The 25,730-nt window shown below is 37.8% G+C and overlaps 1 protein-coding gene across 1 annotated transcript in view; it reads left to right on the top strand.

Moving 5' to 3' along the window:
* The window catches only part of XPO7 (exportin 7), an 87,150-nt gene that overhangs the window by 35,926 nt on the left and 25,494 nt on the right, over window positions 1-25,730 (top strand). The window contains exons 2-8 of the mRNA XM_082403045.1: window positions 15,131-15,277; window positions 17,534-17,627; window positions 18,166-18,332; window positions 19,658-19,750; window positions 22,065-22,169; window positions 23,784-23,949; window positions 24,557-24,630. Of these exons, the coding sequence (XP_082259171.1) occupies window positions 15,131-15,277; window positions 17,534-17,627; window positions 18,166-18,332; window positions 19,658-19,750; window positions 22,065-22,169; window positions 23,784-23,949; window positions 24,557-24,630 (846 nt within the window). The remainder of the gene's footprint in view (window positions 1-15,130; window positions 15,278-17,533; window positions 17,628-18,165; window positions 18,333-19,657; window positions 19,751-22,064; window positions 22,170-23,783; window positions 23,950-24,556; window positions 24,631-25,730) is intronic.

The raw sequence follows: 25,730 nt of genomic DNA, 5'->3' as shown, positions 1-25,730 counted from the left end.
ATCTGGTCACACTTGGAGAAGCCTGTAACCGTATAGGTGTATTATCAGCTGTTTTGTTATTGAGGGTCTCCAGCTACTGCTAATGTTTTTTCAGAGCCTCATGTTGTCAGCCCAGTATTTTTGGAAAATTACTTTTAAGGAGTATGGTATTTGTGGTACTAGAACTTACAGTAAGGTCGTATATTAATTATGAGTATAGTTAAATATGAATCCTGTGGTTATGTTGACTGTGAAAGAGGAGATCCTGTGCTGTTTAAACAGTGGGAATCCCTACTGGGATGATGGAGACATAATAGTTCAAGATAGGAGTGATTATCAATAACCTAACCCAGTCTCAACAAATTTAAATAAAGATCATCCAGTACCATCCCCACATTGTTAGAAAGTTCCTCCTTGGTATTAGCGACCTGTTTAGCAGATGTCGCTTCTCTTCTAGAATATCAAGTGCATTTGGCCTATTTCTTTTCTAAGAATTTAACTCAGGATGTGAGAGATGGTAAAATACCTGTAGTCATTTCCTACAAGTTTGTGAATGAAGACATTAGGGCTGTTCAAAAATAACTTTATTGGTATGTTGCACACACTAGTTTTTTGCTGTTGTTGCACTTTTGTTAGTTGCATATGTGGCAACAAATCTAAAATTTACTGTAAACTCTGTTCTTCAGGTGGTGGTGTGCTTTTTTTAAAAAATGAAGACAAATGCATGATTAAGCTGAAGAAACTTACAAAGAAGATATTTTCGATTGTCAACGTGCGCCAGAATTGTATTTCTATTTTTGAAAGGAAGGCAAAACACCAGAGATACTATGTAAAATAGAAGGCTCATAAGGCAAACCAAGTTACATTTTGCTGACCTTTCCAATATAGACATATTTTTGAGTGGTGAGGGATGATTTAGAAGAGTAACAGCAAGTTATTTAAACATGAGCATTACTTTGAAATGACCTTATAAATCTAACTTTTGAAGATTTTTCCTGTATACATCCTCTAGCAGAAGAATATTTTATACCAGATAGATACAATATGGATTCTAATTTATATCTTCAGAGAACCACTGTCAATTACATCATCTCTGAATGATAGTGTTATAATGCCTATGTATTAAACTAGAGAATTTTAACCGTTTTATTGCCCTGTCAAGTGGACCAGCAGGGTGAAAGCTAGGATATGAAATGGCATGTTTTATTATAGAACATTGGTTAGTAAACTAGACAATATTAAGATAAAATTTGGGGAAGAAGAGTAGGAATTTTTATAAATTGACAAATGAGATTTGTTTTTAATAGACTGTATTTTGTAATATACTTTACTTTTTAGAGCAGTTTTAAGTTTACAGAAAAACTGAGTGGAAAGTGCAGAGTTCCCATATACTGCCTTATCCTCAAGACAGTTTCCTCTGTTACTAACATCTTGCATTACTGTGCTGTATTACAATTGATAAGCCAGTACTGGTACATTGTTATTGTACTAACTGAAGTACACTCTGTGTTGTATGTTCTGTGGGTTTTGACAAATGTGTAAGGGCATGTATTCATCATTAAACTATCATACAGAGTAGTTTCACTACCCTAAACATCCTCTGGACTCTTCATCCCTTCTTCCCCTTCAAACTCTTGGCAACCACTGTTCTTTTTGCTGTTCCTGTAGTTTTGCCTTTTCCAGAAATTTGCATAGTTGGAATCATACAGTATGTAGCCTTTTCAGAGTGGCTTCTTTCACTTAGTAATAATGCATTTAAGGTTCCTCCATGTCTTTTTGCAGCTTGATAGCTCATTTCTTTTTAGCGATGGTTAATATCCCATTTTCTGGATGTACCACAGTTTATTTTTCCATGCACCTGTTGAAGGACATCTTGGTTGCTTCCAGGTGTTGGCAGTTCTGAATAAATTTGCTGTGAACACTCATGAGCAGGGTTTTGTCTGTAGATGTAAGTTTTCAACTCATTTGGGTAAATACCAAGCAGCTCAATTGCTGGATGCTCTGGTAGTTTTGTAAGAAACTGCCAAACTGTCATCCCAAGTGGCTGTACCATTTTGCATCCCCATCAGCAATGAGTTGAGAGTTCCTGTTGCTCCACATCCTCGCCAGTAATTGGTGTTTTCAGTGTTTTGTTTTTTAGCCTTTCTCTTAGATGTGTTGTAGTATCTCACTGTTGTTTTAATTTGCATTTCCCTGATAATGTACAATATTAAGCATCTTTTCATATGCCTATTTGCCATCTACTTTGGTGAGGTGTCTGTTCAGATCCTTTGCCAGATTTTTAATTGGGTTGTTACTGTAGAGTTTTAACAGTTCTTTGTATATTTTGGATACCAGTCTTTTCTCAGATATATGTTTTGCAAAGATTGTTTACCAGTCTGGCTGGTCTTTTCATTCTCTTAAGCAAATTAGATTCTGTTTGTAACTGCAATTCTTATCAGCCATGGAAACTGAAAGAACTAGTAACATTAAAAGAAGTGGGGAGGGACTTCCCTGGTGGCGCAGTGGTTGAGAATCTGCCTGCCAATGCAGGGGACACGGGTTCGAGCCCTGGTCCGGGAAGATCCCACATGCTGCAGAGCAGCTAAGCCCGTGCGCCACAACTACTGAGCCTGCGCTCTAGAGCCCGTGAGCCACAACTACTGAGCCCGCCTGCTGCAACTACTGAAACCCTCACGCCTAGAGCCTGTGCTCTGCAACAAGAGAAGCCACCACAATGAGAAGCCCTCACACCACAATGAAAAGTAGCCCCCACTCACCACAACTAGAGAAAGCCCATGCGCAGCAACAAAGACCCAACGCAGCAGAAATAAATTCAAAAAAAAAAGAATGGGGGAAACCCTAAGATTCCTGAAGTTGTTTGAATACTCTCCCAGCCAGTTGCATTTATTTGGCTGTGCTATTAATCAAACAAGTGTAGTGCTTGAACCTGAAATTCTTTTTATTTAGTGATTGGAAAACATCGTCATGAAGCTTGATGATTGGGGGCATCAGATAATTGATGGTTGTGTGCCTGATCACTTTCTTTGCTCTATTCTATGTATTTAATGGCACTTCTAATATTTTAATATGATTCTGCATAAAATATCTCCAGTACTCTAAAGTTTGGATCTTGTACCGTATTGATATTAAGAACATAAAATTGAAATAATAAATACACACTGACCCAACAGTATCCCTCTACAGTGTAGCTTAAATGGTAAAGAACTCAAAAACAAATAGCTCTTGGAAACCAGGACTAAATGAAGTGAAAGACTATACAACTCTCCCATTTTGGTCCCTTTAATACTTAACCAATAAGCCATCACTTTCTGACCTTTAGAAGTCACTTGTTTGACCATACTTGCTATGTGGTAAAGAAAAAAAAAATTACTAAATTTGTAAGGAAAAATATATTATCAGTAGACAGTGTCATTCCAATTTAAATTGTTAGAGATGTGATTTAACACTCTTAACAAGAGTATTGAACTAATATAGGATTTTTCTCCCTGCATAGACCTGCTTTTAAAAATGAGGTTTTAGGGAAATGATTATGTAGCAGAAAAGTTTATTTACAAGTATGATTGTTTCAAACTGCAAATTTGGGTTCCCACATGGCTGGGTGTTGGCTTCCTTTCCTGAGGTGATCTACTTGGCCTTCATAATCTACTCTCTTACTCAGCCATTTTCATAGCAAAGTACATTGTTTTGGTCTTTTAATACTGTCAGCATGGCAAAATCAAGTTCCATAAAAGGCATTTGAGAGACAAACAACCTTTTTTATAAAGGAAGTGAAGGTGGCAAAAACCAAGTATGTTCTTTTTTTTTTTTTTTTCTTACTGGAACTCCATTTATAAATCACAGGATGCAAAATTTTTATGCCTGAAGTCTATTACAGCTTTTAAATGCTGTAAGTAACCATACTGTGCAGTATTCATTTCAAAGCTATCTTTTATGTTGCACAACTGCCTTTGTCCTTGGAATGTTAGTTTAAAATGATTTCATAGCTCTATAAAAAAACTTTCCGAAGTTTAATGGAGAATGCTTACTTTGTCAGTTAAGGGCTTTTCTGTGAGCTAAACTTCGACATGGATTTAGGTGAAATCGTCTTAACATGAGAATTCTGTCCTCGATGGCAGCAGGGATCTTGGTGATGACTTCCTCAGCATGACTTGTCCCTTGAGCCACTTTGCTTGATTAAGGCCTCGTTGCTCTCCATGGGTAGCTCAGTTGTCATCCTAGTATCTCCCTTCACCATCCTCCCAGAATTCCCTCGATATCACTCTCCGGTGTTGGAGTTCCCATTTGCTGCGCTCCATGCTTATACCTTTTTATGGTATTACTCTTATTTTGGTGTGATGCACATTCTTTAATAGAAGCATGGGTGATAAATTCTTGTGGCCTTATGTGCCTGAAATAGCTTTGTTCTGCCCTCCCACTTGATTACTTGTTTAACTAGGTAAACATTCTGTGTTGATCATTTCCCTTCAGAATCTTGCAGACATTGTTCTGTTGGCTTGTTGCTGAGTGTTGCTTTTGTGATGCCCAGAGCCATATGATTCATGATCATTTATGTGTTTACCTGGCTTGGGTTTTGGTTTTGGTCTTTGTTCCCATCACCCATCTCCCCACCCACCTGGGCAGCTTATAGAATCTTCTTTTTGTCCTCAGGTTTCTCAGATTTCACAGCAATGTGCCTTGGGTATGGCTTGATTTTCATTTATTATGCTGGGCTTTGGTAGACACTTTCCTTCTGGCAACTGATGTTCTTCAGCTCTAGGAAGTTTCCTTGAATTATTTTGTTGATATTTTCCTCTCCTTCTCTATTCTCTGTTCTCTCTCTCTGGAACTCCGGTTAATTAGGTGTTGGACCTCCGGAACCTGGCCTCTGATTTTTATCTTTGCTCTCTTATTTTCCATCTCAGTTCTTTTGCTCTATTTTCTGAGAGACTTTACCTTTATTTTCCAACCCTCTGATGGAATATTTTGTCTCTGCTATTATATTATTAATTTCTAAGATCTCTTTTTTATGTTCCTTGAACGTTTCTTTTTTAGAGCACCCCTGTTCTTATTCCACAGTTGGAGTATGTTTTATCTCTTGGGTGAGCTTAATAATATTTTTGTCTTTTTTACTCCCTGTATCTTTTTTCCTTTTTTCAAGTTTCCTTCTCCCTGCATGGTTTCTGTTTGTTCCAGGTTGCTTTTTATGTGTTTGTTTTGATTGCTATTGTTAAAAGAGAAACTGAGGCATGTTAAAAATTTTAAGAGCTTATTTGAGCAAAAATCGATTCCAGTCAGGCAGCATCCAATCTAGCACATAGAAAGGTCCGAGGAGCTGTAGAAAATAAAAGACTTTAGGTGGGAAAGGAGTGGGAACAAGGTTGCTTTCCTTTAGGGGATGGCAGGGGTCTATCAGGCAGGTTACCTAACTAGTGCTAATCAGGCAATTCCTGATTGACTGGTTTAAGATTCCATTTCTGGGAGAGCCGAAACTATAATTTAGTCTCTTTTTTTGACCAACCATAAACAATTCCATTTTAGGCCTGTTTTGTTTTTTAACACTATCTTCCATGTTAAAGGCTCTCTTCAGATTTTTGGTAATCCTTGATTATTTCCTCATAATCAAGATTGAGAGACTACAAAGCTGACTGGAAGCTCTAGGTGTGGAAGTGAGGCCTGTCTGCTTGAGGCATCACAGTAGGGTAATCCAGTTGTGTCATTTGTTGGGTAACCCCAGATCAGTGCATCTTTAGGTATTTCCCTTGTGACTAATGAGATTCTCAGGGGAAGATTTTCCAAACTCCTGCCTGGGGAGTACAATTTGGACACAGGCATTTCTGGGTGGAAGGAGCCCAGTAAGGGAAGGCTCAGCGGCATTTGATGTGTATGTGGCTGCTTAATCGACCTGTAAACTGTGCGGTGCCCATGTCCTCGAAGGTGCTTTCGACTGGCTTGGTGTCCCCCAGGCCAGAGGAAGAGGGGCAGTCATTCAGAGGCATCGAGTAAGGGAAGGTATCTGGGAATCTTAACTTCTCAAAAATACTTCTACCCTGTTCTTCCTTGCTTTGGCCACCCCACTTCACCTTAACATCTGAGCATGGAGTGTAAATCAGGTTGGCTTTCAGGTTGTTTTCACCGCTGGCAAGATATTTGGCTTTCTTGAGTCGGTGAAGCCAGTTACTGCTGATTTTTCTATATTCCAAAATTTTGCAGCTGTTGTCCTGTCTCCTGTCATAATCCTTGTGGGATTATGGTTTTTTTTAATCCCTTTAGTGTTGTTTTAGTTGGGTTTGGGAAAGGAACAAGATTAGATATGTTGTCAGTCTGCCATTTTAATCCAGACCCCTTTAGAAGCTTTTTAAGAGCTTATGCAAGACATTTTTATGAAACTTCTACTGTGTGCCAAACACTGAGGCATGCTCTTGTCCTTTCCATGCAGTGTGTGCGTTAGTGCTCATTTACTAAAATCACAGTACCTAAATAGTATAAATGGCCATTTAAACAAACATTTGAGTCATCTGCAAGAGTTTGAGGGTTACAGTTACGTAAGTTAATAAATACCTCTCTTTGAACAAATGCCTATAACAATGGTAATATAGTTCTGTTTCTATAGGGAAATATGTACTGAATACCACCCAGTACTGGAAATGGGTGGAAATACAACTGATCCTCATTATTTATGGTAGTTTGTTCTATAAAGTCACTGAGAACACTGAATTGGCAAATACTGAACCCTTTCTCCTGTAGGATATATAAGGTTAAGTTCCTGCCAACCTCTGGTCACATTTTCATCAGGCAACCTATAACCTTGTTTTATTTGTATTTCTATTTACAGACACCTTTTTAACACACCTGAATGAAGCTTATCTAACACGTTTTTTCACACAGCCTTCTTGAGCTTAGGAGCACTAGACAGCACTGCAGCACTGTGCTTGGGGCCATTTTAAATGGCAAAATCAGCAACAAAAAGCACAAGACTGCAAAAAAACGTGGCATTAAATAAACTACAAAAAGGACGCTTATACTCTCATTGTTTACAGTATGAGAGCTGAAGCAAGAACACAAAGCATTGCCTTGTTCCACCTCAGCTGGGAACATGTGTGTCTGGCCACTCAAAATTTTCACCATTCTGTGCGTGTCCACAAATCACTGCACAATTGCTGAGAGTTTTGATTTGGGGATTACGAATAAATTTTAGCAGGTAGGTAAATTTGCAAATAGGGGACCCATAAACAGTAAGGGTCAATTGTATATCCTGTCCCCTAGCCCTGCAGGGAAAGGCATTTATAACCCCTCTAGAAGAAACTGCAGATTTTATATGCGTTTATGCACATGCTTAAAAAAGCTGTTGTTCTCCAGTTGTTAGTAGACAGTGTATGCCATATGAGCAAGTAATAAACTCAGTAATTAAGTTTACATACATTACCTCATTGACTTTTACATTGACTTGTGAAATAGATATTATTTCTACTTAAAAGAAATGAAAACTAGTTTGAAAGATTTGAGTAACTTATTCACACTTCCACAGCTAGTAAATAGGGGAGTGGGGATTTGCCTGACATCTGAGGTCTTAACTCAGATTGTACTGAACCTCCACTCCAAAAGGATCCTTGTTTCTGCTGCTAGGTCACGGGAGTTGTTTGTGAGTTAGAGGGATGTGTGGGAGTGTTCACCTGATTTATTTTTTGTTGAATTCTCTCTTTTAAAAAAATTTGCCTGATTGTTTTCATCATCTTTTTAATTTTAACATTTGCTTACTTTTAAGTCTGATTCATTTGTGTAATTAAAAAGTATAGAATTTAGAACCGGTAGTATCTCTGTTAAATAACATAATAAAATCCACTTACTTTACCCATGAGAAAACTGAAGCTCCAGGAAATAAACTTGCCCAAAGTCACACCGTTAGTTACTAAGACCAGTATCCAAATTGCTTAACTCTCAATCTAATTGTTTTCTCTGCCTAAGCTTTATGTAGCCCCGTGTACTCAAAAGATTGTTTTAACCAAGTTTGACAAAGAGTTAGTACCCAAAGTTAAGTCAAAATCTATTGTAATACGATATGCTCACTACTTTTTAACTTTGACATCCGGGAGTGAACCACTGATATGAGACAAAACTGCATTACAGCAGGTGGAGAAAACTCCGCTGTCTACGGGGGCCAGACGCTTAGGAACTGAGTCAACTAGAGAGAGCCTGCCCCCTAGGAAGCACTGTGCTCTTACTGTCATTTGATTAGTGACACTTGAAAATGCAGGTCCAGTGTAATCAGATCTTCTAATTTTTCATGGGACGCTAGAAAACCAGATATCATTATGAAATATTGGCAACTATGTCAGACTTTAAAACCACACTGTAAGACGAAAAACAAAAATGTCTGTGGGCCAGTTTGAGGCTACCAGTTTGAAACCTGTACTTTAGAGGATTCAGCTTATACTGCAGCTTTCATTTCTCTGCACCATTAGTGACTATGAGAAGGAACCAAAACTGGGTTCTAGTGACATGTTAAATGAAAGCTCTTGAGTTAAATTTACAAGTCAATAAGCCAGGCACAGTTAGTCTGGCTGTTTACCTCATGAAATAATTTGTTTACATGTGTTTTGGCTGTGTGTTACCCACAGTGCAAACATCATATGTGTTTATTACAAGTTAGGATTGATACATGTTTTGAAGTTAAGTGTAGAATTTTGCAGTCTCATATGTTAGCAGACTTGCTGTCCTTATCTAATGCACGCAAGGCTCTGGCACTGCATTATCACCTGCTGAAAATACGTATTTTATCTTGTTTTACGACAGTAGACATTACACAGCATCTGCAGCCAAAAAGCTTTACTCACCCTCTTAGTACCCTCAGAAATAGAATGTCCCCACATGCATCCAAAAATCTTACCTTATTTATTTCCTGAGCAAATAATGGGAGTTACAGTTCTAAAAGCAGGAATTGGTGTAAAACTAAAGCATTCTAAACCTAATGTGCAATTGTCAGTTATTGATGAACTTCTTTTCCATTAGTATCAGAAAGAAATAGATGAGAGTAAATACCTGAAGAATTTGGGGAGAACTGTGTCATTCTTCCATCTTTTTTTAAAACTTATTGAAGTATAACGTACTTACAGACAAATACACAAATTATAAATGTACAACTCAATGAATTTTCTCAAAATGGATGTGCCTCTGTAATCAGCACCCAAATTAAGGAATGACACATTTATCCATATTACTATTGATGAACATTTGGCTTTCACATTTGGGAACTATTACATTTAGTGCTGCCGTGAACATTCCTATACAAGTGTTTTGGTGAACTTAGCACGTATCTCTGTTGGGTATATACATAGGAGTGGAATAGCTGGGTCATAGGATATTTATATGTTTAGCTTTAATAGATCCTGCCAGTTTTCCAGTGTGTTTGAACCAATTCCGACTCCACTAGCACTGTGTGACAGTTCCAGCATCCTAACCAGCGCTTGATGTTGGCCTTTTCATTTTAGTCATTCTAATGGATATCCCCTTGTAGTTTGGATTTACATTTCCTGATGATTATCGAGTTGAGCACCTTTCACTTGCTTATTGGCCCTTTGGATCTTCTCTTGTAAAGTACAGATTCAAGTCTTTTGCACTGACTTTGTAAACTTTTTTTTTTAACTTTTTAAAAATAAATAGTCTGCCTATATAAATATTCTCATTCAAAAAATGAGAATATCCCCCCCCCATTGACTCCACTGCAGTTGTTAACATCTTAGAGATCTGCTGATATATGTATAAAACTAAAATGGCTCTGGCCCACAAGATTGCCTTCTAGATAACTTTATAAACAAGAGGAAACCTTGCGTGGAGTGTTCTTTTCAGGCCATTTAAACTATCAGCATTTATTATTAGTAAGAAAGAACAAAATAAAAGTAGTAATAAACACAGACATAACTTTTTAAAACTTCAGCCATTAGAATATATTGCCTTTTTGGTTTCATGGATTTGTTTTATGAATTCTGATTGGAAACAATCAGCTGTTAATTAGTATATGTTGCTAATTAGAGGAGTTAATTTAGAAAAAAAAGGTAGCTGAAATTTTTCCTTTTAAAAAATATTTATCTGTATCACTGTTGGGATTTTTTTCTGCTTACAAGTAATATCTGGTTGTGGTCAAAAATTTTAAAGTTATGGAAATACATAACAGAAATTAAAAGTCTCCCATAACCTCACTTCCCAGAGATAATTGTTGCTGTGTTTTCATCCAGGTTTTCCTTTATGAATTTGCTGACATATATCACAAATGATACACTCTACATACTGTTTTGCCACTTTTTTTTTTTTTAATTTGAGTATAGTTGATTTACACTGTTGTGTTAGTTTCTGCTGTACAGCAAAGTGAATCAGTTATACATATATCCACTCTTTTTTAGATTCTTTGCCCATATCGGTCATTACAGAGTATTGAGTAGAGTTCCCTGTGCTGTACAGTAGGTCCTTATTAGTTATCTATTTTATATATAATAGTGTGTGTATGTCGATCTCAGTCTCTCACTTTTATCCCCTCTCCTTTCCCCCCTGGTAACCATAAGTTTGTTTTTTACATCTGTGACTGTATTTCTGTTTTGTAAATAAGTTCATTTGTAGCATTTTTTAGATTCCACATATAAGCGATATCATATGATATTTGTCTTTCTCTGCTACTTGCTTTTTTATATATATAAATTTATTTATTTATTTTTATTTTTGGCTGTGTTGGGTCTTCGTTGCTGCGCGCAGGCTTTCTCTAGTTGCGGTGAGCGGGGGCTACTCTTCATTGCAGTGCGCGGGCTCCTCATTGCTGTGGCTTCTCTTGTTACGGAGCATGGGCTCTAGGCGTGCAGGCTTCAGGAGTTGTGGCACGTGGGCTCAGTAGTTGTGGCTCGCGGGCTCTCGAGCGCAGGCTCGGTAGTTGTGGCGCATGGGCTTTGCTGCTCCGCGGCACGTGGGATCTTCCTGGACCAGGGCTCGAACCCGTGTCCCCTGCATTGACAGGCGGATGCTTAACCACTACGCCACCAGGGAAGTCCCGTCACTTGCTTTTTTAACCTAACAATAGTTGTTGTTACTGGATTCTTAAGATTTTTAAAAAACATTATCTATGATCATTGGATATTCATTATTGACAATAGGAATGCCTTATTGAATAGATAAAAAATAAAATGTAATTAGTATATCAATTTTATTAGCCTTACTTTTACACCTCTTAAATCGTTCATTTTCTGGCAGGTTCCGTATGCATCTTTTAATTTACCCAACACAGTTTTTTCCTAATACACAGAAAAATTCCAACTGAGGAAGATCTAAATTAATAGAGTTTATGAACAGGTTGAAAGTGGCTTGATTTTTCAGCAATTCTTTTTATATTTCAGGCATCCTAATCATGAAAATTCAGCTACCAAATTGATAATTCTGACTATATATTCTTCGTGAGAACTTCTCTGGATTGAACCTGTACTTTTCACTTTGTAATAGGGTGGTGCTTCTGATCATTTCAGGTGGTTTGGGTGGCTGTCAGATCAAGGATGTACTTTGTAGAGAACCTAGTCATCCAAGGGTTATGCTTGTTTTCTAGTTCACTACTCAGCATTATTGGGAATGTCGTCAGATCCTTCCTAAAAGCGAGTATCCTGGTGTCTGATTGGAATCTCCAAGTGGATTTTTTTTTTTTTTTCCAAGCAGTGAGGCTAAAAGTATATACTGTCGAGCTTTTTAAAGCAATATGTGACAAATTAAAATAAATTCCAAGGTATTCTGCTTTTTGGTGTAGTATAACATCTAATGCAGAAACAATGTCTTCATTTTCCTGTAACGTACAGGCAACTCTTCAGATAAATCATTAAATTCTGAGGTCTGTAGTCTCAACTGGTTGCACCTTATATTGAAAAGAGAATAATTGAGCTACATTTTCTCTATCCAGGCTTAAAAAACTGTATAAAATAACGTTGTTGCTAAATATTAAGGAATATATATTCATTTAATACCTTCATTGTAACTGTCAGTGAAATCCAGGTGGTTTAGGTTTGGAGGTTTGACTGTTTTGAGTTTCTTGTACTAAAGTAGTGCTTTGCTAGTTGAAGATCACTTTCCAGTTTTGTTAAGTATTTTACCCAGACATGCTTTTATGTTCCAGTGGGACCAGATGGACGTTTCTCTGTGGATTATCAATTTGGCAGCCTCAGGAATAGAAAATAGACATTCTTCTCTGGAGGCTCTTCTGTGACTGAACCGGCATCATGTAATAGATGTCCTTATTAAGAACTGGTTGAATGGAAGAAGGGACTGCGTCAAAGGGGAAACATGGTGGTGTGTTTGCTGCTAAATGTGAAATAACTAGTTTCAATGGCTAATCAAACATTGTAGGATAAATTGTTTTATTCTGAGTCCCCAAAAAAAGGTGATTCAAAATAATCTATTAGATTTGCTTTCGAAACATTAGGATCCAGGAGAACAGAAATGTAAATGTTTCATTCCCCTCTCCTTCGATGCGTAGTACAGGCAACCCAAATAAAATGACTTGGTTTTTAGATGTTTTCACTAATTGTTTGGGAAAACAAGATTTGTTTCCCATTTGTTCTTCTGGAAACAAAGAAATAGAGCTACGGTTCTTCAAACTGTTTGTGTAAATGATCAAATTACTCTTTTGTTTTTTAAATGGTCTTGTTTCCTGAGCTGAGAACTCATTACCAGACTTAGCCTGCAGTATGTTTTTGTCTGCTAAATTAAAGCAAATCAAAACAAAGCAACAACCAAAAAGCCCACCATAACCTGCATGTAGGTTTTTAGCAGTAAGGAACTACCGGTGACAGATGTTTAGCCATCATCTTGTGAACAACTTTGTTGTAATAAACGCAAACAAGAGTTGCACTGGGGGAGCTACGGGAACTGATTGATCAGACTTCAAGGAGAGTCATTATACCTTAAGCAGCCTGACTCTTTAGGGAGTGTCTGTTGAGGATACTGGAAAGCTTGCAGTGTGTGGTAGCTGTGGAGGTTAGGAGGCTGCTGCTGCTTCCTGACACCTAATACCAGATTTTATGGCTCTTTCAGTTTCAGTTAGGGTAGCTTTCTATTGATGTCTTCTGTGTTACCTATTTTGAAAATAATTTGTCCCCTTTTCAGTTAGTCATTTCATGGGGGCGGGGGAAGGGGGGAACCAGCCTGCTGGGTTGAAACAAAAACGTTGTGAAAGAGATTTAATCCCTTGCTTAGGAATGTGGGGATTTATAATTAAACTGATTCATTGGATGTTTGGCCGGTACTGGCAGGCGTAACACTGACTTTCACATGTGTTTTATGGAATAAATGTAGTTAATTAGCCTTATTCTCTATTCCTTGTATTTATATGCTATATGAAAAAATCAGCTATTGCTTATAGAACTTTCATTACTTGAGATCTGGCTTTGCAAGTACAGTTTTCTCTGCGCTTTTGAATTGAGGAAGGTATTAAGGGGGACCTCTGGAAGTCAGAGAGGAACAGATTAAACAGGAGCCTAATCAGAGTCCCAAGATGTTTTTTTTTTTTTTTTAAGGAATTACTTTATTTTTATTTATATTTATTTATTTATTTATTTATGACTGTGTTGGTTCTTCGTTTCTGTGCGAGGGCTTTCTCTAGTTGTGGCGAGCGGGGGCCACTCTTCATCGCGATGCGTGGGCCTCTCACTATCGCGGCCTCTCTTGTTGTGGAGAACAGGCTCCAGACGCGCAGGCGCAGTAATTGTGGTTCACGGGCCCAGTCGCTCCGGGGCATGTGGGATCTTCCCAGACCAGGGCTCGAACCCGTGTCCCCTGCATTGGCAGGCAGATTCTCAACCACTGCGCCACCAGGGAAGCCCCCCAAGATGTTTTGAAGGGTGGTTTGTTTGTTTTGTTTTGGAATGGAGGTGGTTGGTTTTTAGAGGGCTCCCTGAAGTGAGACTGATGATCTTAGTGGGTCAGTATTTGTCTTTCTTGTTTTCTTTAGGTTAATGTTTGAAATTTATTAATCAGATTGAATAAAATAGGTATCCTGCCCTAAGGGCTTTACTGCTTAGTAGAAAAGCTGTGATTTATAAAGTCACAGCATAATGAAATAAAGTGATAATGAAAAGCCTTGGGCAGACTGTGTAATGTATTTTAGGCTATTTACACAGGTTGGTTTGTCTAATTACTATTATTATTTTTGTTCTTGTCAGAATTGTCTTTTCTAATAGTAGGATCCTTCAAACTATTTAAACCAGATCTTGCTCGCTGCTGTAGAAAAATAGGCTCAGAATTTCTTCGTAAAGTCCAAACTGGTCCTTTGAAAACTAACAGATGTTTGCCCTTCTCTCCAGTCAGTGAAAGGTGACAGTACATGAACCCTTACACATTCCTTTCCTCTTTGCTTTTGAACACATTAAGTGGAAGTGGATTTGCATCCCTTTGGGTTTTTGACCAAAGCACATACCCATCTCCTTCCTGCCTCCCTGGAACTGGTTCAAGATTTGGAGAGAAGGGTTTGTTTAGGGGCGTTTCCCATGTCTTATCTCTGAGCACATGCTAGGGTTGAATTTATTTTGACCCTGTGTTTTAAATTTGGATCCAAAGCAAGAGTTTAAAGTGCAACAGAAGAAAGTCCACTGAACTTTAGACATGAGGGATCCGGGGAGGAAGGTACGTACTTGCATTCGGAAGCTTTCTCATAGAGGTTGGCCATCTTTGTGCATACACATAATTGTAAACTGATAACTACTAGGCAAAGGGAGAATGCTTAAACGTATGTAAAGGTCTGTGTGGTGCTTACATTGTGTGTTTATGTGCTTACTTTTACAGTGATGACTCTAGTATTCATAATCTTTAAATTGATGGCGGAGCAAGTAAATTCTGAATTTTTATTTGAAAACCTTTTGGAAAAGCTTAGGATGGGTATTTGCAAGGAAAAAAATATGTCATTTGTGATTGATCTTTAAGGGAATGACTGAAAAAGTATATAGATATTTTAGGCATTCTATCATTTTGTCTTCTAAAGCATCAAATAAAGAAGGCTATAAATGGTTATTATTAAAGGTCACCCAGATTCTCCTCCAAGTTGAGAAGCAAGTCCCTCTTCATTGATTATTATTTATCTTTATCCAATAATTTCGAGCACAGTACCTTGTATATATAGTAGGCTCGACTGATTTCTTTTTTGACTGATCTTTTCCAGAGCCTGGCCCAACTAGAGAATCTGTGCAAACAGCTGTATGAAACAACAGATACAACCACTCGACTCCAGGCAGAGAAAGCCTTGGTTGAATTCACCAACAGCCCTGATTGCCTGAGCAAGTGCCAGCTACTCCTCGAAAGAGGAAGTGTACGTAAGATTTGAAAAATCCTAAAGGGTAACAGGTTTAGGAAAATATATTCTGGTTCTGAGTTTAGGGGTGGATTGGGATAACTTCTGTTCCTTGATTTTTCTAGGTACCTCTGCCTTCTTAATTTTACTTTTAAATCGCACCACACCTGCCAGGTTGGCAAAAAAGGCCTTACAGACTCATCAGGGAAAATCTCATTGAGCGTATATTTTTGTCCTGTAATTTTTCATCTTGAATCAAATTTCTGGGACTCCTTTTCTGTTTTTTACACTTAAGTACCACTTCGTATCCTTTACAAAGAAGACAGGGCTGTATATAATTGACATTTCTTATCCACAAAGTTCATGTCACCTTGTAAGATCCCTAGTCTTCTCTGTTTTTCCTCCCCTGTACCACAGCTGCTTCTTGTCTTAGAAGTGTAGGGGAAAAAATTACCTCGACAATGAAAATTACAGGAAGTTACAGTTTTTAAAATGTAATTAGAACCTCTTCCAACTTAAAAATGGCATGCAATGATCAATAATGCTTTTAATGAGACATGATTTGATTAAGTTAATATTTTTGGCAAGATGGAGGTCTTAGGAAGGGTAAGCATCCAACCAGTGTGTCATGAAAGGGCATCAAGAGAGTTAGAATCCCAGCTAGACCAGGAGCCAGCACTCTGCTGAAGACTAGAAGGAAATGTGAAAAGGAGGAAAGCAGTTAATTTGTTGAGAGTATAGAATTCTAGATGACTTCATTTTTGAATTTGCGTTAGTAGTGTTACAGAATTTATGCAGTAAACTGAACAAATTATAGTTGGCTAAATAATATCCTTTAGTAGCTGAGGGAGCTAACTCTTTTCCCAAGTTTACAAGATTACAGTCATGGTCAGAGATTGTGTAGGGCTCTGTTCTATTTTCAGATTTTTTTGTATTTCTTTTCAATCCCTTGGCTCTAGGATTGATCCACTTAGATTTGTACTGTGGGAGATGGCACAGCTAGCTCTCATTTGACTCCCACTGGAGCCCCACAGTGTCATTTGTGACACTGTTAACTCCAGTCCTCATGTTGTCAGTCAACAGGCTGGAATAAAACAGGGTTGGTGCAATACTAAAAACACTTAATTATAGTGGGTTCTTCCTTTTTAATCTCTGTTGACTTCTTAGTGACTTAGCAGATTTATTGGAATTATATGCAGAAACCATTTACATGTTATATAGTGTATAGATATACACTATGTTCTATAGTTATAGTAGCCTCTCTTGCATTATTAGCGATTTGACACACCTGCTTTAGTCAGTTTAAACCATGTTCAAGGGTGTTGAATAAAAATCACATGTCAAAGTCACTTTTATAGATTTTTTCCATAAACTTAAGTTATTTTTATAACCGATGGGATGATGTAATGCCTATGGATAGCCTACTGTCTTAAGGACTTATAGTTTCATGGGAAATTATGTTCGACCCTTGAGTAAATTATTTTGATGATTCTGAGTCTGTCCCTGTTACGTGACATTATATAATGTAGCCACATGGGGGAATCTGAATTTGCACACGACCCCTCCTTATACATTATGATCAGATAGAATACTCTGATTCTCCGTAAGGTTAAAATTCATTAAAATCCACACTTGAGAATGATAATGCTATTCCATTGCTTAGGGCATAATTTTTTTTTCTCATAAATAATTGTTATGAATTTACTACTAAAACTAGCATATACATTCCCCAAAGCTGTAGCTGATTGATAGTTGTGCTGATGGGAAGATACAATTGGGGATTAACTACCCAGCATAATGTGGTGGTTCCTTCTAATACTACTTCTTCTTGTCTTTTTTTTTTTTCCCCCTCTTTCTAATGCCATACTATAGGAACATTATGAGGTGAAACTTTTTGAAACATCATTATAACAAGGCTGTTGGAGGGAGAAGATTTCTTGATTTAAATGAAAGAAGAGATTTAGCTTCTTTTCTGAAAAGAGCCCCTCTAACTTCTGCCCCCTCAAAGTGATACAGATACCTGTATTAGATTCAGTTTGATCAGCCATTCACTTTATCCTGCCCTTTGTTCATGACTGAAATCAGCTTAATGAGCACATATGCTTTGTGGGGCTCATTTTTCCTTAGTATGTGACCCTTTAAAATCCTGAGGATCAAGTATAGCAAAGCCGATTAATTTTCTTGAATTTGAGAACAGATCTCCAAGTTAAAAACTTTATGACTGACTAACTCAATAAAACTGAATTCTAAGTCCTTTCCCCCCTCTTTTCACAGTCATCTTACTCCCAGTTACTGGCAGCTACATGCCTTACAAAGCTTGTATCGCGCACAAATAACCCTCTACCATTGGAACAACGAATAGATATTCGTAAGTAGAGAGTTGTCTTTTTTCTCTTAAAGAAATTAGTTTAGTGATGTTCTAGTAATAGTTACATTTATGTTGCTTGTCTGATAATGTTCTGAAATTGCTAAGCATACAGAACATCTAGAATCCAGTTTCTTTCCAGAATTTGGGCTTAAAAGTGAAGAGGACCCAATATAATTGCTTCTAGATAAAGCCTGCATTATCCCTTTGGTTTTCAGAAGGTTTCTTTCATTCAGTCTTTACTGTCACTAATAACTAAGAAAAACATTGTTAAGGATTTTGAATTCTGTGCAGACCATGCCATTTAACCATCGAGGGATAGATTCAAGGCTGCCTTACCTCAGATTCTTCATTGTGACACGTTGTATATTCTGAGTTGGAAAGCCTATGAATCTTAAATTCCAAGTCCCATTTCTCAGTAGTGTGAATAATTAGGGAAGTTTAGGGTAAATAGTTTAAATTTACTACTTCTTAGACATTTAAAGATGTACACCCTTCCCTAGCAGAGCCTTCTACGACGTAGATTACTTTTGTTTTATAGGGAACTATGTGCTCAACTACCTTGCCACTCGGCCAAAGTTGGCTACTTTCGTGACACAAGCACTTATTCAGTTATATGCCAGAATCACAAAACTGGGCTGGTTTGACTGTCAGAAGGATGACTATGTCTTCAGAAATGCAATCACAGATGTCACAAGGTTTTTACAGGTATGATTTATGTATGTGATGGAATAAAAATGAGTGAAGCAATATATGCTTACTTATATATTGATCTATAAGTGGAATTACTTGGTATATATTCTTCTGTGTCTTTTTAACTCTTAATATGTCTCGGCTTTACATGTTTAGATGTCAGCACAAAACCTTCATTCTTTCTAATGCTTACATACCATTCCAGTTTAAAATACCATAATTCATTTAACTCTTATAGGTGGGCATTTAGTTAGTATCTATATCTTGACTTAAATAAATACTTCAGTGAATATCCTAGTGTGCATGTGTGTATATATATATCTTTTTATACTTTGAGTTAAGTGTGTTTATAGTGTGAATTCCCAGCCTTTGAATTATTCAGTCAGAGGGATGTGTGTATTTTGGGTTTGCAAGGATATTTCCAAATTACCCTCAAAAAAAGTTGTTCCCTGCAACAATTAAAAGAATGCCTATTTCCCTGTACCTCCACCCTGTGAGCTCAGCTTTTTTATTTTTCCAGTTTCGTAGGTAGAAAGAATTGGTAGCTCAGCATTTGAGTTACGAATGAGACAGAACAAATTTTCATATGCTGATTTACTACTTATTTTTGTTTTTCTGTGAACTTCCTAGGTATATCTTACGTACATTTTTTTATCGGGTTCTTTGCCCTTTTTTGTATACAGTCGCTTTGTAAATTATCTTACACATTCATCATTTATCTTAAATGTGATTTGCTAGTTTCTCTTTCTGTGATATGTATGGTATGATACTTAAGGTTATTTTTAAAATACAAAGGGTCTCAATTTTGATGAAGTCAGATTTAGCAGTCTTCTTTTATTATGGCAGGTTAGATTTTATGTCCTGCAAAGCAGCAGTTTTAAACTACAGTTTCTTGCTACATTGTCTAGGTAGTTTTGTTTTTTTTTTTAATTATTTATTTATTTATTTATTTATTTATTTATGGCTGTGTTGGGTCTTCATTTCTGTGCGAGGGCTTTCTCTAGTTGCAGCAAGTGGGGGCCACTCTTCATCGCGGTGCGCGGGCCTCTCACTGTCGCGGCCTCTCTTGTTGCGGAGCACAGGCTCCAGACGCGCAGGCTCAGTAGTTGTAGCTCACGGGCCTAGTTGCTCCGCGGCATGTGGGATCTTCCCAGACCAGGGCTCGAACCCGTGTCCCCTGCACTGGCAGGCAGACTCTCAACCACTGCGCCACCAGGGAAGCCCTAGGCAGTTTTAATAGCAGCACAGGACTCTGTTATTTCAAAAGTATGACTGCATTCCAAATGCTGAAATCAAGCTGCACAGGCCAACTCTTTCTGCCTTTTTTTTTTTTAAACCAGGATAGTGTTGAATACTGCATCATTGGTGTCACAATTTTATCTCAGCTAACCAATGAAATTAATCAAGTAAGTGCTACAGCCTTCCTCATTGAAGTAAGTGCCATATTTTTTCTTAGTATTGGTGTTTTCTGCTGTGTGTGGGATGATCTTTTTTGGCAGTTGTGTGCTTTTGCGGTAAGTGATTAATGCCCTTTTGAAACAAAATAGTTCCATTGGGTTTCCCTCTGTAAGTGCAGTCTACCTCACTCTTATTATCCAGATCCCCTTCTGTCTCCGGAATATTTTTTCCTCTCATCTCAGCTTTCCTCAGTGGTATTAATGTTCGTTGTTAGAGATGAGAGCAATGGTCCTAAGTCAGAACTTAGGAAACCAGCATCATTGGTGTGCCCCTTCTGCTGTATAAATTAATGTGTTTATAATCATTCAAAAATCAGTTCTCATGTGCTATTATTAAAGATTTTGCTGATAATCTTTTCAGAATGCACGAAACATTCTGCTAAATACCAGGTAATTTTTTTTAAATAGTAATTGATGTCACAGATTACTACAGAGGAAACACCAGTGGCTTTCTTTTGCTCTGGCTATTATTTTTTAGTCATTTACTTTTGTATCCAGCTAAAATGTTAAAATTATTGAACAGGCCAGAATTAATATTAATTGTAACATCTCACCCTTCAGTTGTCAGCTATTAATTACATTGGCATCATTGTTGCTACTGCTCGTATTTATGCAGACATTTCTGTTAACCCTGAGAAATTTTAACTGCGTTGGTACTATCTTAAATGCACTAGCTTATAGTCTGTTAAAATCTGGAGTCCATATTGTGTTCTCTGTCACATGCAATCCCCATTGCGGTTGGTAATTATCAAAATAATAGCTCACACTTCTGAGTGAATTCTATGTGACAGGCACTGTTCTAAGCACTTTACTTATATTAATTTTATTCTCACAATAGTCCTGTGAGATAGGGACTCTGGTTCTCCCATTTCCTGGATAAGGAAACTGAGGCTCATCATAAAGGTTGAATAATTTGCCTACAGTGTCACAGTTACCTGGCAACAGTATATGAATTCAAACCCACATAGGCTTATTGCAGAGCCTGTGCTCTTAGCAACTAACTTATTATTTACCCGCTATTACCCTTGTAGTAAGAGAGCATGCGTTAACTAAGTACAGAGATTGTGGGGTTAAGGCTCTCCCCTTTGAAGCTTGGTTCCACAAAATCCATCAGTGTTGGTATTTTTAAAATCTTCGAAATTTTGTCTTTCTTAAGAAAATAATAGAAATGTGTGTGACATACTTAAGATGTAATTATTCTCTGTATTATGATCACTATAACAGATTATATATAGCATCTGGTATATAATCTAGCATCACCTTTTTATCCAAGACATTTATGATAACACAGTGACACTGAAGCTAAAATCGGAACACTTTGAACCTCTATGTAGATTTCTATTGGCTTTTTTTTTTTTTGGTTGTCATTTAAATCAGAAAGCATATTTCTGTTACCATTCCTATTTGAACTTAGAAATAAAATTAAGTGGGCATTCCATAACTTGGTTGTCTATCAGAAATCTTGCTGCATTTTTTCTTTAATGTGCTAAAAGCAAAATGAGCTCCCTCCTGGTTGAATTGAACAGTATATAGAAGAGATTTAAGCTTACAGTAAATGGTTGAACTGAAATTACTCTTGGCAACCTTGAAATTCCTTTATTGTACTCATTGAGTACCTACTATGTGTCATAAATAGAGGGCATACTAAAGAAGTAAAAGACTTAATCCTTGACCACAAAAACCTTTAAAATATGACCAGAAAGACAAGAACAGAGGAGTAAATGAGAGACCAATACAACCACTTAATTTAAGTACTCACTTCTGTGGTATAGACTACATGTTGAAATAGGTTGGAGAAGGAAGAGAGTATTACAGGCAATCGTCTATCTTAAGTTCATGGCTGTTAGTCAATGACTGTTTTAGAAATTTTGTAGTAACTTCAGCCCTGACTAGATTGTTTACCAAAACCCAAGCCTTGCTACTGTCTGGTTTTGAGACTAAGCCACAATACAACATGATAGAAATTATTAGCGATGTCTTCCAACAGTTTGTTAAATTTTACCTCCCTAAGTGCAGAGGAAATTAAAACTTTGCAGTGGAGATACCTCTCCTTCTGTCTTCCCTCTGTATGCGGTAGAGACATGATATCCTGGCTAGCTGTTATTAGCAGCTTATTGTCATCTGCATTCTCTCACTAAATATGGTCTAACAGTAACTTAAATGTTTAAAATGTATTTTGTTATTTATGTTGGTCTTACTGAAAATCCTTCTAGTTTACTTGAAGTCTACATGAAAATTTTTTTCTTTGCAACTAATTCTAAAACTTGCGTTGGTTTGTTTTTCTGCACAGGCAGACACCACCCATCCTTTAACCAAGCACAGAAAAATAGCCTCTTCTTTCCGAGATTCATCGTTATTTGATATCTTCACTCTTTCCTGCAATCTGCTAAAACAGGTGAGATTGTATGTTGGGACCTGCTTCACAGATCCTTTTGAAAGGATGAGAATAAATGGGGACTTGTTATGACCCCATGAGAGTTTATGCATCTCTTTAATCATCGTCATGTCTCACGTAATACATATGTCCGAGCTGTTGAAGAAACTTACCAAACTGAAAGAAAGAATTGTGATTTCCCTATTTCACATCTATTCCCCTAGGTAAAGAGCAGTATGTGAACACTTATCCCATGCTCCTATTTTAAAGGAACTAGTTTACCACAAAGTTTGAGGCTTTTCTTGTTTGCTTTTTTTATATCCACATAAGATCTTCCTATGTGGAGTAAAAGCATCTTCACTTTATGGTGTTTGGATTCTCAGTGCTTTGAAAGCAGTCTCAGACTACATTGTTAGCGTACTAAAACTAGGCTGGCTTCCCTGTCCCCTGCTGACTTACAGGCAGCAAATAAACAAGCAACATCTGTAAGGAAAAGTAAATTTTGAATTTTTAACATCCACTTAGATTTCATAACCTGAAGGGGTAGACAGTATCACAGAAGGAAATTACCAGTTTTAAAATAGAAAGTTGGTATTTCATTTATTGATAGACTTGAACTAAGGAAGAAATGTTAACTTGTGAGTTCTACACATGTATAACCATGTTTGGATGCTTTGTCGCTATAGAAAGCCAAATGGAATTAGCCTCTGGCTTTGTGTTCATTGGGGGTTTTCTGTTTGTTTTCTTGTTCTTGTTCTCGTTTTCCAGTGTGTCTCAGGTGTAGTATTAGAAGCAAGTTTGGATTCTTCTTTTGTCCCAGTTAATGATGTCCATCTTTTCCTTCAGTTACCTAGTTTTACTTCAGAATTCCCAAAAAATTCTCAGTTTGGACAAGCTGCCTCGCAAGAGCTGTTGTAGCTCACAAGCTGCCTCGCAAAAGCTGTTTCTAGAGGGAAAAAGCTTTCGAGAAAACTGAGCCTTGAAACCTCCTCTGATACTGATTCTGTCAAAAACAGTGAGCCAGCCAGTCACTGAGGTCACAGCTGGTAGAAATTTGAATCTCATAGTCACCGTAGCTCTGGACCACTATTGAGCTATAGGCCGGTACACTGCTGATGAATAAATAAAATTCAGTGGTGATTTTGTTTTGATTGTGGTTTGAAAGATTTTTGTTGATGCTGGTTATGGTAATGTTAAAAAGAGGAAGGAAGGTAGGGCAGGGTGTAAAATTTACTAGAACTCCCTCCAGAGTTTAGCCCCAGCCCTGTCTAGAAATAATAAGCATCTAAACTGCAAATGAAGTAACCAAACATCCCATATTGCTTCAGAATTCACTGTGGCCACGATGCCTACAGCATATAAAGAGTAAGTGTCAAAGGGGGAATTTCTTTAAATACCAGCTTCATGTTTTTATAGTAAATGTGTTTTAATAGTAAATAAGGAGCTGGGAGTTTCATAGTGATGGAAGGACTTTGAAGGTGATGGAAGTGCAGCATCTTTTGGGAGAGAAACGTCACTTGACTGTGTTGGAATACCGCCCTCCTTTTCTGGCTTAGCAGCCTCCTCGTAAGTCTGGTAGCAAGCTTGGAAGAGAGGAGTGATTGTTTGGGGCTCATTATGTGGTCATTTTTACAGGCTTCTGGAAAGAATCTGAACTTGAATGATGAAAGTCAGCATGGCTTGCTGATGCAACTGCTCAAACTCACTCATAACTGCCTAAACTTTGATTTCATTGGCACTTCTACTGATGAGTCCTCAGATGACCTGTGCACGGTACAGATTCCCACCAGCTGGCGATCAGGTAATATACAGTCGCACCCTCTGAAACAGGTTGCCTCTCCGCTGAACCTGGAGTCTGCAGGGTGGTCTCAGGAACCCCTGGCAAATCCCCTGCTTGCTCTTAAAGAAAACTTAGGATGTCAGTATGGGTCTTTTCAAAGTCAGAGAGAGGCTGTTGGAGGATCCCCCAGCCGGGGAGAACTCTTTAATTACTGGGTTCCTGACGGATGTGAGTTTGACCTTACGTCGATCACCTAGAGACTTCTGATATCTTACTCATTTGAGGGAATTTCTAACTTTAAAAACAAAATCAAATAAAAGAACTTGTGCTTATGCTTGGTACTGTATTCCTAAGGATAAAAATTCTTGCTATGAACAGAGTTCTGATTGTCTTAAGTTGTTTGAGAATCAGAAGAATGAATCCATTTCTTAGAGGAGCTAAAAACAAGTGCTTAAAAAAAAAAAAAGGGAAAACAAAAAGCCCCTATTAGCTTATCACTTTCAAATGAAATAAACATTCTGTAAGATAAGAAAGCAGGAAGATACGCTCCCCGATGACTGTATAGCACCGGAGTGTGCCAGCTGCATTGTGCAGACGTACTCAGTAAAGTGCTCTTTTTGTCTTTCAGCATTCTTAGATTCTTCAACTCTGCAACTGTTTTTTGACCTGTATCATTCCATCCCTCCTTCGTTTTCACCTCTGGTGAGTCAGGACCACAGTTTCTATTTCTAGAACGTAGCAATGGTGAATGAGCCTTATGTTCATTTTGTTGTGCAAAATCATAGAAGTAAAGCATAGAAATACTAGGGTTAGTTATCTAGCCTTTTGAGATAAAGCTTGTCACCTAAAGGTTCTCACAGTAAAGTCTTAATTCCTTCTAAATTGTTCCTGGGAATTCCTTCGTGGTCTGTTGGTTAGGAATCCACGCTTTCACTGCAGGGGCCCAGGTTCAGTCCCTGGTTGGGGAACTAAGATCCCACAAGCCGCGCAGTGCGGCCAAAAATAATTGTTCCTGTCTAATGACAGATTGCTGCAGATGTCAAGCTCTTTTGGTCTCCCTTTGTATCTGACTTTATACTATACCTCAAATTGCCACAGGCTAGAATGTGGGGAATTCACCTTATATTGTCTATTTGAAGATAGATAGAAGTCAAGACTAAGAAAATTTCTGAAAATCCCTCAAGCATATGTTACATAAGTGCTAAATGGAAGCTGTACTGGGATGGCATATTTGCATACTTATCCTGAATAACATTTGAAACCTCTTGGGAATGCTGCATTTCTCCTTTAAAGCCATAATTAACCCCCTCAAATCTCAAAATTCATTCAGTTCCTAAAAGGCGTTGGTCTGATATTTCAGATTGTTGGTATAAAATACCATTGTACAAAACATGCAGAGAAAATACAGTAAAGTAAATGGGTGTTTTGCATAGTTTTTCTGCAGTAGACTACTTTCCTGGTAATAGTAGTTTTCCAAATTAATGTGGACCTTCACTTTAGCAGAAACATGAATTCGTGTTTTTTGTATCGTTAAGTTTACTTCAGGAAAAAGTAACACACTTAAGAAGGGTAATTAATGAAAGGACTGTTTGTAAAGGGGTGGACAAAATTAAGGGAATCCAACAAGGGGTGGTGATGTACACGCCCTGGGGCTAGCAATAGTGGGGAGCCTCAAGGGGCAAGGGAAAGAAACCCTGGAGAGAGCTGAAGCTGTGACTTAGGGGAGGGCTGTTCACCAGAGGTAGAGAAACTCTGCCAACCATGGCCCAGCTGGGGGTGAGGAGGGGGCTCCTCTTTCTTCC

The sequence above is a fragment of the Balaenoptera borealis genome, assembly GCF_965194805.1.
Source record: "Balaenoptera borealis genome assembly, chromosome: 8".
Classification (NCBI taxonomy): Eukaryota; Metazoa; Chordata; class Mammalia; order Artiodactyla; family Balaenopteridae; genus Balaenoptera; species Balaenoptera borealis.
This window is presented reverse-complemented; position numbering and strand designations above follow the sequence as displayed.